This window comes from Squalius cephalus (assembly GCF_949319135.1).
Source record: "Squalius cephalus genome assembly, chromosome: 12".
Taxonomy (NCBI): Eukaryota; Metazoa; Chordata; class Actinopteri; order Cypriniformes; family Leuciscidae; genus Squalius; species Squalius cephalus.
The window spans coordinates 31,858,326-31,871,833 of NC_137133.1; the positions used below are offsets into that span (position 1 = coordinate 31,858,326).

The 13,508-nt window shown below is 33.7% G+C and overlaps 2 protein-coding genes across 20 annotated transcripts in view; one reads left to right on the top strand and one right to left on the bottom strand.

Moving 5' to 3' along the window:
- The window catches only part of afdna (afadin, adherens junction formation factor a), a 108,634-nt gene extending 101,405 nt beyond the window's left edge, over positions 1-7,229 (top strand). For 17 of the 19 annotated variants that reach the window (XM_079888543.1, XM_079888559.1, XM_079888544.1 and 14 more), the window contains 2 exons: positions 4,616-4,697; positions 5,874-7,229. In XM_079888543.1, the coding sequence (XP_079744669.1) occupies positions 4,616-4,697; positions 5,874-6,030 (239 nt within the window). In that variant the 3' untranslated portion in view covers positions 6,031-7,229. The remainder of the gene's footprint in view (positions 1-4,615; positions 4,698-5,873) is intronic. The other 2 variants (XM_079888552.1, XM_079888553.1) reach the window with 1 other exon arrangement.
- Positions 7,230-7,975: 746 nt separating this feature from the next.
- On the bottom strand, positions 7,976-13,008 carry dusp23a (dual specificity phosphatase 23a). The gene is made up of 2 exons (XM_079888562.1): positions 12,521-13,008; positions 7,976-8,592 (listed from the first exon to the last, which is right to left on the bottom strand). The coding sequence occupies exons 1-2, from the start codon at positions 12,794-12,796 to the stop codon at positions 8,389-8,391; spliced, it is 480 nt and encodes a 159-aa protein (XP_079744688.1). The 5' UTR covers positions 12,797-13,008; the 3' UTR covers positions 7,976-8,388.
- Between the last annotated feature and the right edge of the window lie 500 nt (positions 13,009-13,508).

The window sequence follows — 13,508 nt, forward strand, 5'->3', positions numbered from 1 at the left end:
ATCAAAAGTGACAGTAAAGTTATTTGTAATGCTTTTCTTTTGATCTTTATATAAAAAAAAAAGATCATTTTCAACATCAGAAAGGGGGAGGGGGAATATAACTTTACACGTTGTCTATGTAAAGTTGTATCAAAACTTTGTTGTCATGATGACATAACTACTGTAAAAAGACTGCAAACTGTTCACACAAGAATACCAGAAAGGTTGGTGTAATTTTACACGAGTCGTTCAGGACCGTCGCCTTGAATCAGCAGAACAACATTTTAACCATAACTTGGATGCAATTTATTGGTACAATTACTTTTATTCTTATTTTATTCTTTTATTCTTAAGTTATCAAACTTATGTTACGCAACAAATGCTATCAAGTGAGCTCAGCTTGTATTAAACCCATAATGTTCCTTTTAAATAGTAATTAGTTTTTTGTTTGTTTGTTTTCCGATCACCTATTCTCCCCGATTCCTCTTCCTCGAATCATCCTAGCGCCGTACAAGCAGTCAGTAGACCTCGTGATTCGCTGTGCGGTCCAAAATCAGTCCAAGTACTGTTGGTGTTGCCAGCCGTTTCATGTGTGTGTGATGTGCTTTTGGGGTAGGCCCAGGCCTCAGCGGCCAGACCCCATGCTCGAACATAATCAGCTCAGGGAACGAGACACTGGCTTCTTGTCACTTGCAGTGGTGGGCTCAACGCTGCACCTCTCCTCAGTCCTGTTTACACTTGGCAACGGGGAAAAGATCTGTTGGATGAGGCGCTTTTCTTGTGCTTGACTGTTTAAAATCCATCTGAATTTGTTTTACTTGTATCTTTAGCAATCTTGGTGCGTACAGTCCTGCTAGAATTTAAAGTTTTGTTTAGGGTTTGGCTCCCTCAAGTGTTGAGCGTTTAAATCAGTGCATGTAGTTCTGCCAAGTCAAACCTGTTTGAAAAAAAAAAAAAAAAAAATTTTGTAGTACAACTCTAGTTTTAACACACAAAGTAATATTTTTATATCAGTTTCAAGTTCATACATCTTTGAATTTCGCTGAATTTGCACTTCCCTCAAAATAATTGTTTCCCTAAGGAAATTAATTGTACCTTTGGAAAATGATGCAAAAAATATGTATTTTATTATAATTATTATATTTTATAATAATTATATGTATTTAAAATATTAATACATATGAGTACTATTGTATATAAATATTTTATTATAATCATATTTTATCTTATATTATATTTTATTCATATTTTGATAAAATTACAGTCGTTGTTTACTTTTTCAAACTTGGTTGCATATTTATTTATTTTAGTATTTAATTTTTACATTTTGCAATTGTCTGTACGTACTCATTTTGAGTGACTTTGCAACAGATGTGAAACTTTTAAACAGTCATGTGCAAAAAAAGCTGTTCAACCCTGTTGCACAAAGATGCCCAGTGTATCTGACCTTGCATGTAATCTGCACAAAGCTTCCCTCCACTTAATGTCATTGGGGCCTGTTGTGATCAGAATTGCATTTACGCTTACCGAGGAACTAACTTTGCATTAATCAGCCAATAAAAAGCACGGCACTTCTCCCTGCTCAGACTGAATGAAGCTTTTTTTTAAGCCATGAATCAATTGCTGCTGCTTTGCTTAATGCGTCTCTTACCATATTAATGTCATTATTTCTGTCTGCAACACTGCTGAAGCCTCATGACCCAAAACCATTGTTTTATACACACCCTTTGGTTGTTATCTTTACGTTTGCACTCAGTTCCAAAACCTAGTAAGCTGCCTATTTAGACAAAAGGCATTGCAGGTACACGTTGTCTTCTAAATTTTGTCTTTCCAGAATGCATTGCAATGTGATAAAAAAAGAAAAAAAAAGAAAAGGTAAATCTAAGATGATGGACGAGTCTATGGATGTGTTAAATGTAGTAATAATAATAATAATAAACAATAAATAAATGCATGTATAATAATAATAATAATAATAATAAATATGTTTAGTAAAATAAATATTACATTTTAAATGTTAATTATAAATATTTCATTTATTACTGAAAATAACAGGTAGATAATAATAATATGCATGTATAATAATAGTAATGTAATATTTGATTTAACTTTTATTTTAAATGTTAATAATTATGCTGTATAATAAATATATTTCTTTCATTGCTCAAAATTATATAACAATATAATTTAGATAATAATTATAATATGTATAATAATAAATGTATTTACTTAAAAAATATATATATTTCATTGATTACTGAAAAATATCATTTAGATTTGTTTAATTTACTTGAACCGTTTTAACCAATATTAATGTGTAACATAAATTGTGTATTAGATTATTACATTAAGATGCTATGTTTGTGGCGATACCTTAGAAGGCAGCTCTCTAGTTTTTGGAACAGAGATTTAGCGCTGATGCAATATTGATTTGGCTTGGTTTCAGCTGTGTTCTAGTTCTCACTCTTATATTCTGTCTGTCTGCCATCTTACTGTCCAGTTTGTCTTTATATGGATGTGTCTTTGCCATCATCATTTGCTTGGCTCCACCCACCCTCCCCTGCTTCCTCTCACATCGGGCCGCATGGAATCATGGGATTCCACCACAGCCCCTCCCATCACCTTCTCTGAGAAGGTGCGCCGACCTGCTGGAACAACCAAGTCTCTGAGCAAAAAAAGGATCACTATCTGTGGACTTTAAGCCTTTAATGTTGATTTTCTGCTTTATTGTTAAAGAAGTTCATTATCGAAATCAGAAAATTTAGTAAAAAGTTCTGGTTTTGGCGTTGTTTGGATTTGATGAAAGGAAAAGCATTGCCCCAGACCAGTTGTTCAGTCATGATGTCAGTTTGTAGGCTAATTTACCATGCGTTTCCTTGGGATCTTTAATGGGTTTTTAGAAAGCATTTTTTTGATTTGAGTGAAAAGGTGTCTGGTCAACATTACTTCAAAAGTTTCACTTCTACAATATTTACACACAGCCGTACCTAACATAAACACATACACTGATTTTTTTGGGGGGCAAACATACCTTTATGGGTACAGAAGCTTGTCACTGGGGCAGTTAAAAAGTTCATAATAATCCTTAAGTGTGGTGTACATTTACCTACTCTAAGGTATTAATATGCACCTCTTATTAAATTATTATTTTTATTTGATTATGATAATTAAAATATAATACATTTTAATTTATTTATTTTTTTCAAAGATATATTATTTGTATTGAGTGCAGAAATTAGCATCTATATGATTTTGAAATTTACATAAAAATATTGCTAAAATGTTTAGACTAGAACTTTTACATATTAAAACTAGTGTTGTACTTTAATAAACTACTTTCAAAATATCTAACATTGCTTCAAACAAGCTTTTGTACTTCTAAAGGTAAAATATTTGACAGCGTACAAGCACATAAGGACTATAACTACTACCAAAATGTGAGTTTACATGCTTGATGAATTGTTGTAGTCCTTATGTCACAACTTGCATTTCTAAAGCACACAATGGTTTCAGAATATCTGACTCTGTAATTCATGTTACACAATAAAACAAAAAAGCCTCAAAGTAATGTGAACCACAGATCTTATCTTGCTCATAAATCAAAAACCAACTTTTAAAAAATCCTTAAATGTTCTTGAAGGGAATCGAAGCTCATTCTCTTCCAGGTTTTATGAATACAAACTGAACAGCTCTGTGCAAACATACAAACAATTACAGACGTTTGCTGCATATTTTGTATTGCATTCAAAACCACAATATAAAACACATTTGGCCTCAGAAACAAAACCTTTCAACTCGACTTTATTCTGGCTTTGTGCTTGTTTTTGCTTTTCGAGCCACTTGTTTTAGGCTAAACCACCAGCTGCCCTGTTTTGCTCTTGAATACTTGGTTGTCCCCAGTGGAGAAGGTGGTTTTTTTGTTGTTTTTTTGGTTCACAAGTCAATGTGTTTGTGTCTTTCTCCCTCCGGCCCAAACTCATTCCATTATCAGTCAATCAGTGAAACCGTCAACATGCATTTGGATTGTGGTGGTGCTCTTGCACATCATTGCTTAGAAGCAAACTGGCGTTCCCCGGGTCAATCCGGACCGCCCCTTCGCCCCGACAGACACAAGGACACGTGAGCCTTATAGACGACGCCTACGGTAGGTCAGCGGTGGGGGTCGCAGTGAAGGCCAGCCGTGCGGAGCTGGGGAGCGTCTTGCTGACAGAGACGTTCCTCAACACCAGACAAGCTTAGAAGCAGCTGGCGCTTGACCTCCACCTTTGACCTGTGATCCACAGACCTTGTGTCAGGTGTGCTTTGGAATGCTTTAACACTAACTAAACAAGCTTTCCTCTCGCTGTTCAGCTTCTGGTCTGTGGAGTCGTTTGGAGAACAGAAGTTGCTGGGCTAGTGTACGGTTGAACTGAACGATCTTCATATTAAACAGATTTAATGTCTATGATGGGGATGAAGGGTTTTAAAGTCAACAACAATTACGTATTGGACTATATATATATAATTCACACACAGTTCACCACCATTAAGAGCCCAGCAGCTTTTGCAATTATCTTGCTTATCGCTCTTGAAATGATATTCTTGATGTTTCATGTCAATTTCACATTGTTTTTACTATTTGACCAAATTAAAACAGGATTTAATTCGTACACTGGAAGCACAACAGGACTAGGATCAGGAGAAGTTTACAATGACCCGAGAGAGAAGTGGACGAAAGGGTGAGTAGCACAATCATGCTCTTGTTAAGAATGATTCTTAAAACCCAGAGCGTTTGTATGAAGCATATAAAGCAATGATGTCATGCTTGGGTTGGACCATAAGCTGTGGTATTTCTGTAAGCCTCTACAAACATCATTACACCACCTAACTCTGAGCTCACAGCACTGGGTGTGGTAGAACCACCACACAAACACACAGAAGAACCCGTCTACTTAGGACATTTATCAATGCTTTAAATGATGTTTTTGGTTGCAAAACAACCTTGGACCTGTTTGCAGACAAAGTTAAAGGATTAGTTTACCCAAAATGAAAAGTCAGTCATCATTTACTCACCCTCATGCCATTCCAAACCCATATGACTTCATCTTTTGTGTTCCTTAGTAGAATGTTTATATATCATATATATTATAAATCTGGCATGATACTATGGAAGCTTGTTTCAGCTTGTTCAATTGCGATTTATCTCACAATTCTGACTTTTTTCTTGCAGTTCTGAGTTTATATCTCATATTTCTGACTTTTTTTCCTCAGAATTGCAAGATATAAACTCACAAGTAAAAAGTCAGAACTGTGAGATTGAAAAGTTCTAAACTTGGAATTGCGATATTAAAACTGACTTATTCTAAATGTAATTCTAAATACTATTTTGTATTTTAGTATTTAGTATTACTTTTTAAAAAGTAAAACTAATATATATATATATATATATATATATATATATATATATATATATATATTCTCTTGTGAGAAAAAAAGTATTTTTTATGCACAATTACCTTTTTTAAATGCTAGTTTATCTCACAATTCTGACTTTTTTTTCTCTTGCAATTGTGAGAATTTGTTTTGACTAATTGCAAGTCAAACGTGACTTTATTACTATTTATGTAGTTTATGACGAGTCAGAATTGTGATGATAACTTGCAATTGTTAGAAAAAGTAGGCTATGAATCTTTTTTAATTGCATTCTGAGGAAAAAAAAGCCTGAATTGCAATTGCGACAAAAAAAAGTGAAAAATAAAAGCTTCTGTATAATTTGATAAGCAATGTTTAATTTTATGAAAATGGATGAAATTTGTATTCTATCCTTTTGTGTTCCACATGAGGGCGAGTAATAATAGCGGGTGAATGATTTCTTTCAGCCTGCATTGCTCACATATGATTGTGTTTGATTGCAGTGGCCCCGATCAGGAGAACACAATAGGCGGAGCTCCAGAAAATATGACATTTAAGGAGCGCCAGAGACTCTTCTCACAGGGAAAGGAAGTGTCGAATAAAGTGAAAGCGTCCCGGAAGCTCATGGAACTGGAGAACGAACTGAACATAAAGCAGTAGCGGAGAGCCCTAGCCGGACTAATTGCCAATACGTGATCCATCCCTGGAAGAAGAAAAAAAAAACACACAAAACACATCCAGCTTCGGCTTCCCAGTCATTTCCAAACATACTTTTTTGGTTTTATTGAATAACTGGACGATTAAGTATCATTTAGCTGCAATAAGAGATGATATTCCATAAATTCCCTTGAAAGATATATTATAATAAAGCACTGTAAATTGTTTTAATTATATTAGTAAGAAAATTGAAATGACATGAAGGGGGTATATTTTTGTTTGTGAAATGTTCTTGAAAAATGACGCATTTTTTGCTCATTTTTATTTTTTTTAATAGGCAGTAAAGTGGGATATTTTATGGTGTTATTTTATTCTCTTTCTACATCTTTCCTCTGTTTTTTTCTTTTGAAAGTAAGTGCCGATATTATAGACCAATGTTAACAGCTCTCTGTACAGATCAGGGTCCGTGTCGGTCCCGGTGTATTATTGAACAGCTCAACGGAAACTTATATAGGAGGCTCACGTTTTTCTTGTCGCACTGTTTCTTTTCTTTTTTCCAGCTGGTTCTTCCACGTTCATGGATACACAGGCACCTTTCTGCCACGTCTCGTGTCTGCATTCAACTGATTTTGCTCAGAAATGAGCTCTCGTAACCTTGTTAGCACCGTTTGTGAAACTCAGTTTTTCCTTTTGAGAATGTAGTCGTTTTTTTTTGTTGTTTTTTTCTTGAATATTTTTGCTGCATCATCTGCAAGTCTGTCATTCCGTAAGAGCGCTGAGGTTTACCACTTTTATAAAATGTTTAGAATTTTCTAATTGCCAGATTTTTCCTTTTTTGTGTTTACCTGATCCGGACGATGTGTAGTCCACAGTTCTGACGTTGACGAAACAAAAGTTTGATGGTAGCATAATATTAAAAAGAGATGATTTAAATAAAGAGGTTTGTGGAAATGAGATGCAGGAGCCTTTTGATTGGCAGGTATTTATTTGAACCTATTGATATAGTGACAGATTTGTTTGCATTTATAAGTCTGCAGGTTAAATCCGATGGATGAGCGACAAACGTGAGAATTAAACACGTCTTTGACACAGTAAACGAGTCACTATCCACTGTTTCATGGTGCATTAAACGGCTTCCCTCCGCTCAGTATTGCAGATGTTTATTTGAATCGAGGATCTGGTCTTGTCTCTTCAGTTTTTAAGCACCTGTGTCTTCATTCATAGTTTAGACCTGTTGGCGCCTGTGTAAATAATTTTCCAGAGAACACAGACTTTGTACATTCAAATGATGCATAAGGGTAATGTCAATATCCTTTCTTTTTTGCCACTTTGAGAAACATAAACTGACACATACACACACACACATTTTAGGTTAAAGATGAATTTATTTGATTCATTTTAATGGTTGTTACATAGGCTTTTGTAAATCATAAATAAATACGGATTTTACAAAAAAAGCTGGAAAAGTGTCTATTTTGTAAGAATCATTCATATATAAATATAGGCCTATATGTTTTATTTATATTTATATTTTGTAATGGAAAATTGATTATGCTTGCACAGTAGTTGATTTATTATATATTTATTATATATATATTTTTTATGCAATTTCAGCCAATATTTTACAAAAAAAAAACTATTTAAAATATATATATTTTGAATATTTCAGTATTTTATTTTGGAAAAAGTTTATTTGTTTGTTATTTTACAAAAAAAACCCATCAAATATGTATTTATATTTTGTAAGAATTGTTTATATTTTATATATTAAGAAAAAAAATTATGCTAACATAATACTTAAGGGTTTAATTATATGATTGTATATTTAATTTATAATTTCAGCCTTTTAATGAGACTTTTTCATTGTAATATCAGGAAAGTTATACCCATTTTTCTACTTTGCCCCACAAACATCACTGTAGATTTTAATTCAGAAAAGGACATTAGAAAAGGTGAAAACAAGCTGTTGTGAATGAGCTTTACTTTTAATGCATTTTTTAATCAATCATTAGATCTGAATACAAACAAAAGCATCATTGACCCAATTAACATTGCATTCAAGATTAACTGGACTGTTAAATGGAAATAAACAGACTTCATGTAACATGATGTAGCTGTAACTGTGGCATCCTAATCTGTGTTGTGTATTAACATCAGGGTTATTTTATAAAGCAGTAGCCCAGCTGAACAAGTTCATGTTTTCTGTATTAACCCATATATCATCGGTTACCTAAAGAGTAGGATAGCTCACACAAAGCAGTTATTCTTTGGTGGGGGTGTGTGTGAGAGAAAGACTTAACACCTGGTAAAGAACATGGATAACAGACACCTGTCAATGTGGATCTAAATGTGAGTGTGGATTTAATATTTTCGAGAACAGTTTTGAATGTATTTGTGAAACTCTATCACTGCTTTCTCCTGGTCTTCTGTCTCAATGGACCCTTTTCGAAGTCGGCGGATTTCTTTGATGGCTTCCAGACCAGAGATGTTCCTTGTTTTCACCAGATAGCAGGCTAGCATGGTCCCTGTCCTGCCATGACCATGCATACAGTGAACCGCAACAGCCTGAGGATGAGAAAGGGCCAAAATCAGGTTTCATCTGGCTGATGAAAACACTCAACATTTTGTTGACCCTTAGCTATGATATTTTAACACAGGGCATTACAACATACAGTACAGGTCAAAAGTTTGGAAACATTACTATTTTTAATGTTTTTGAAAGAAGTTTCTTCTGCTCATCAAGCCTGCATTTATTTGATCAAAAATACAGAAAAAAAAATTTTGGTTTTCAATTTATTATACTTTAAATTATTTATTTCTGTGATGCAAAGCTGAATTTTCAGGATCATTACTCCAGTCTATCACATGATCCTTTAGAAATCATTCTAATATGATGATTCATTATCAAAGTTGGAAACAGTTCTGCTGCTTAATATTTTTCCATAACCTGTGATACTTTTTTTTTAGGATAATTTGATGAATAAAAAGTAAAAAAAAAAAGCAAATTTTTTAAAAATAGAAATCTTTTGTAACAACAATATACACTACTGGTCAGTAATTTTTTTTCTTTCTTTTTTTTAAATAAATCAATACTTTTATTCAGCAAGGATGTGTTAAATTGATAAAAAGTGATAGTAAAGATTTATATTATTAGAAAATATTTTTTTATTTTGAATAAATGCAGTTCTTTTTAACCTTTTATTCATCAAATATATTAGGCAGCAGAACTGTTTCCAACACTCATAATAAATCAGAATATTAGAATGATTTGTAAAGGATCATGTGATAGACTGGATGTCACATGTGACAGTGAAGACTGGAGTAATGATGCTGAAAATTCAGCTTTGCATCACAGGAATAAATTATTTTTTAAAGTATATTCAAATAGAAAACTATTATTTTAAGTTGTAATAATATTTCACAATATTACTGGGTTTTTTTAATGTATTTTTGATCAAATAAACGCAGCCTTGATAAGCATTAGAGACTTCTTTCAAAAATATAAAAAAACGTAATGTTTCCAAACTTTTGACCTGTACTGTAAGTAAGTAGTAGTCTACTTATTACATTATAATAAATCTGTTTTTATAACATAACTGTTTAATGAACTGGCCCGAATTCACACCAAGAGCGATAACTATATTTGTGTCCACACCAACTCATGATAATGTTCTGTTTAATATCCGTCTTCTGCTGCTTTAAAAGCTCGAGCTCTTTTAAAAGCAGGATTCATTCTGATTATCTGTCAATGTTTTTATCGTTCATCAGCTGGAAAAATCGTTCTGAAACAAGTTATTCCAATGATATCATTTCTCGGTGCCGTTATCGACACGTGACGTTATAGTTGTGGTGTGGAATCTGCTATTCAGAACGATTTTTAGAACTATTTTATCGTTCTCTTTAGTTATCTTTCTTGGTGTGAACGGAACGGGACTTTAAGCATTTTAATTATATAAAATTGATTTTGACTATGTTAATTGCACATATTTTTTTACACTTATGTTTATAAAACGGAAAAGAATAAATGGGCATATATGAATTGAAATACATCCCAGATAGCAGACCAACATTGAATCTACATTGAATCAATGTTAATGCATTAACCAAAAGATCATTGAATCAATGTTGAAATTTAACATTGATTTTTCATCAGGTTTGCACCCTGAAATAATGTTATATCAACGATGAAAAATCAATCAATATGGTCATAAAATCAATATTATTTCAACCATAATTAAATCACTTATTTAACATTGAATCAACATAAAATCAATCTTACTTCATGTACAGCAAGATTCTATGCTAGTTTATCATGCTTGTACTGTGCATTTTTAAATGACTCCTTTCAGACAGAAACCATGTAGGTGTTATGGAGTAACAGTTGGGTTGCAATTAAATATGTTTTTTAATCAAAATGTCATTCAAAGTAAACTACATCCTTCAGTTTACAAGCAAATGTATTTATTTATGCCCCCAAAACTGAACATGAAATTTCATTTGTAAAATGCATTTTGTGGTGACAAAGACAAAAACAGTGCAGTAAGTTACTACGGTAAGAAAGAATGAAACATTACTCTGATAAATATTTCAAGTTCAATTTTATTTATGTATCACATTTAGAACAGACCAAAGTACTTTACAGAAGAACAACATTAAACAATATAGCATGCATTCTATAAAAAAAAGATATAACATGCATTATAAAATAAAACAAAAATAAGAGCAACATAGCTGAGTAACCATAAAAAAAGAACTAGAACAGAAATCAGAACTCGGATATAAATTAATAACACCAACCAAAGAAAATAATCAATATACTAAATAAAATGGGTAGGTTTTAAAACAATTAAAACGTAGGCAGAGAAGGGGCTGCTCTAATAGGCACACTTACCTCTAACATTACTTGGGTAAAATACCGTACCGTAATTCTAATGAACTCAGGGGTTTCCACCACGAGCAATACCCCCAAGCCGTTCAGGGGCGTAACGGAGCCATCTTTGTACCGAAACAGAAAAAAATAAACTCTGAGGCTCTGAGGCCTCCTTTTTCCTCTGCCGCCTGCTGTTGTAAGGCATCTAAACAAAACAAAACACAATTAGAAAATATTTGGAAATATGACTAATTATAAATGACAAATGTACTACAAAATTAAGTGAAACTTGAAATTTTGAAAAATACCCTGAATTCAAAATCATTTGAATTTATTTTACTATTTAATGAATTTTAGTATAGACCCTATTACAGCTGTTATTTCTATATTTTTTACCCATTTTTGGAAGTTCTGGAAACGCTATATCATCATGGATAAAAATAAATAAATAGCTAGCTATTATTGGAATACAAAAATTATATTAGCTGTCGTGCCCGTCGTCTCCCATTTGCGTGCCCAACTGAACTCACGCTTCTTTGCGCCTTTTTTGACTTAAGGGTTAGTTCTCACAAGAATGAAAATTAACAATTTACCCACTGTTAGTTTTACCCACGATGACGTTTGGTAAAAGACAAATTGAAATTCAATATGGGAAAATCCCGGCCGTTGGTTTGTTCATGTTATTAATAAATTTAACATAGCAGTTCATTCCGACTCACCCAGGAAAAGCAAATAAGTTGTAAGAAATATAGATGCATAAAAATGAGAAATGAAAGATTAGAGATTTAAGATTAACTTACCTCTAAAAATCACTCTATCGTTGCCCGAATGCTTCGTCTGTCTGTTTCGCGCTTGAAAAATCTGTTAGCTGCGTTTGAATTCTGTTGACTGTTATCCACGCTTCGATCTGATTGGCGGTTGGCAACCAATGTTAGGATTGTCTAGGCAACCAGTGGAGAAATTTAAGCTGACCAAAAATCAACATTGATTCAATGTTTGTCTTTTCAACACTGAAAAACATAGAATTATCAACATTGATTCAATGTTTGTCTTTTCAACACCGAAAAACATTGAATTATCAACATTGATTCAATATTATTTTAACATTGAATTTTCAACATTGTTCCAATATTATTTTAGCATTGATTTTTCAACATTGATCCAATATTATTTAGCATTGTATTTTCAACCTCAACCAAAATGATGATTCTGATGGAATTTCAACATTTAATCAATGTCACCTTGCTATCTGGGATGTGTCGTATTAAATGTAGCCTATACTATGTATTTGTATGTCAGTTCGATTTCAGATTATGTATTACAAGTTTACCATTTAAGAAAGGTAGCGCAACACGACAACTAAGATAACGTTAGTAAAGTATTAGTTTTCTCTGCTGGAGACGGAGTAGCTCATGCACACAGCGGTGTCACGTGTCACCCGTTTATTTTCTCTGCGCTTGACTCAACGACCAATTACATTCATTTATGATTATTGAACTTAAAAAAATATATAGATTTGTACAACTATACTTTAGTCGTAGTCTTAAAAAACGTGAAAATTACGCTTTTGGCTTTTAATCCGATCATGGATCTATTAACTATAAAAGTGTTTTCCACCCTCACCTCCCCTTTAGCATTGGCTTCCTCCACGATGCTCAGGAATCGCAGTATTTGAGCCAGACTCGGTGGCGTGAAGTCCACTATGCTGATGTGATGCAGGATGAGAGCTGGACAGATCTCATATTTCGGTGGGATTGATTCTAACAAGCACACCAGGTGTTTGATGCCGTTCTCCACCAGGAACTTGAAATGCTGAGGTTCTGAAGGACAGGCCAGTCCGGCGAGTTTCTGAGGTTGAACCCATGAGAAGTTCGGTGGAGTGGCGGAAGCGCGCGACATGTCTAGATGAAGTTCTGCTGCTGTAACTAATGCCCTTTGATTCTTCACGCCAGCTTTATAAAGCCACTAACCTGGAGAATGCATCGGTCTGCAAGGGCGCGTCCGCTGTGACTGTCAAACAAGCATTGCATAACAAGATAGATACTACTACATCATTCATGAACACTAACAAAAACTGACATGGTATACCTACCTATATTCCTACGTTCCATGACGCTTTGCGCGAAACGAATTATGGGTGTAACTTCCGTTAAGCTGTAAACAATCAGTGAAACGCTGAACGCTATACGTTAAAAAAAGTGTCACAATTAGATGACATTAATCTACTTCAACCATCGAACATTAAAAGGAAATTTGAAAAGTGTAAAAGAATCAACAATGTACTTTCAACTACCAAATAACCCTATGTTGTAACTTGTAATTATGTAACTTGCCTTATCAAAAATGTTCATTAACTTCAGCATTACGTGATACTATTTCAAAGTGATTTCCGTCATTTTGACAGATGATAAATTGCATTTACCTGTGAAAACAAACCTGGAAAGAGACGTGAGGATTTGAGGAGAATAACGAGATTCTTCGTGCATTCCATAATGGAATATATCGTAAATTAAATTCGGGAGAACAGACCACAAATGTGCAGTATATGTTGTCCTTTTTCATACTTTCACACACACTTACAGGTGGATACGGAGACTATGCAGGGCTAGTG

What these genes read in the sequence shown, in the direction of transcription:
- dusp23a (XM_079888562.1), bottom strand. Translation starts at nt 12,796, where the DNA reads ATGTCGCGCGCTTCCGCCACTCCACCGAACTTCTCATGGGTTCAACCT. An exon ending in AAGCCAATGCTAAAGGGGAG is followed by an intron (nt 8,593 to 12,520) that starts GTGAGGGTGGAA and finishes TCTCATCCTCAG; the next exon opens with GCTGTTGCGGTTCACTGTAT.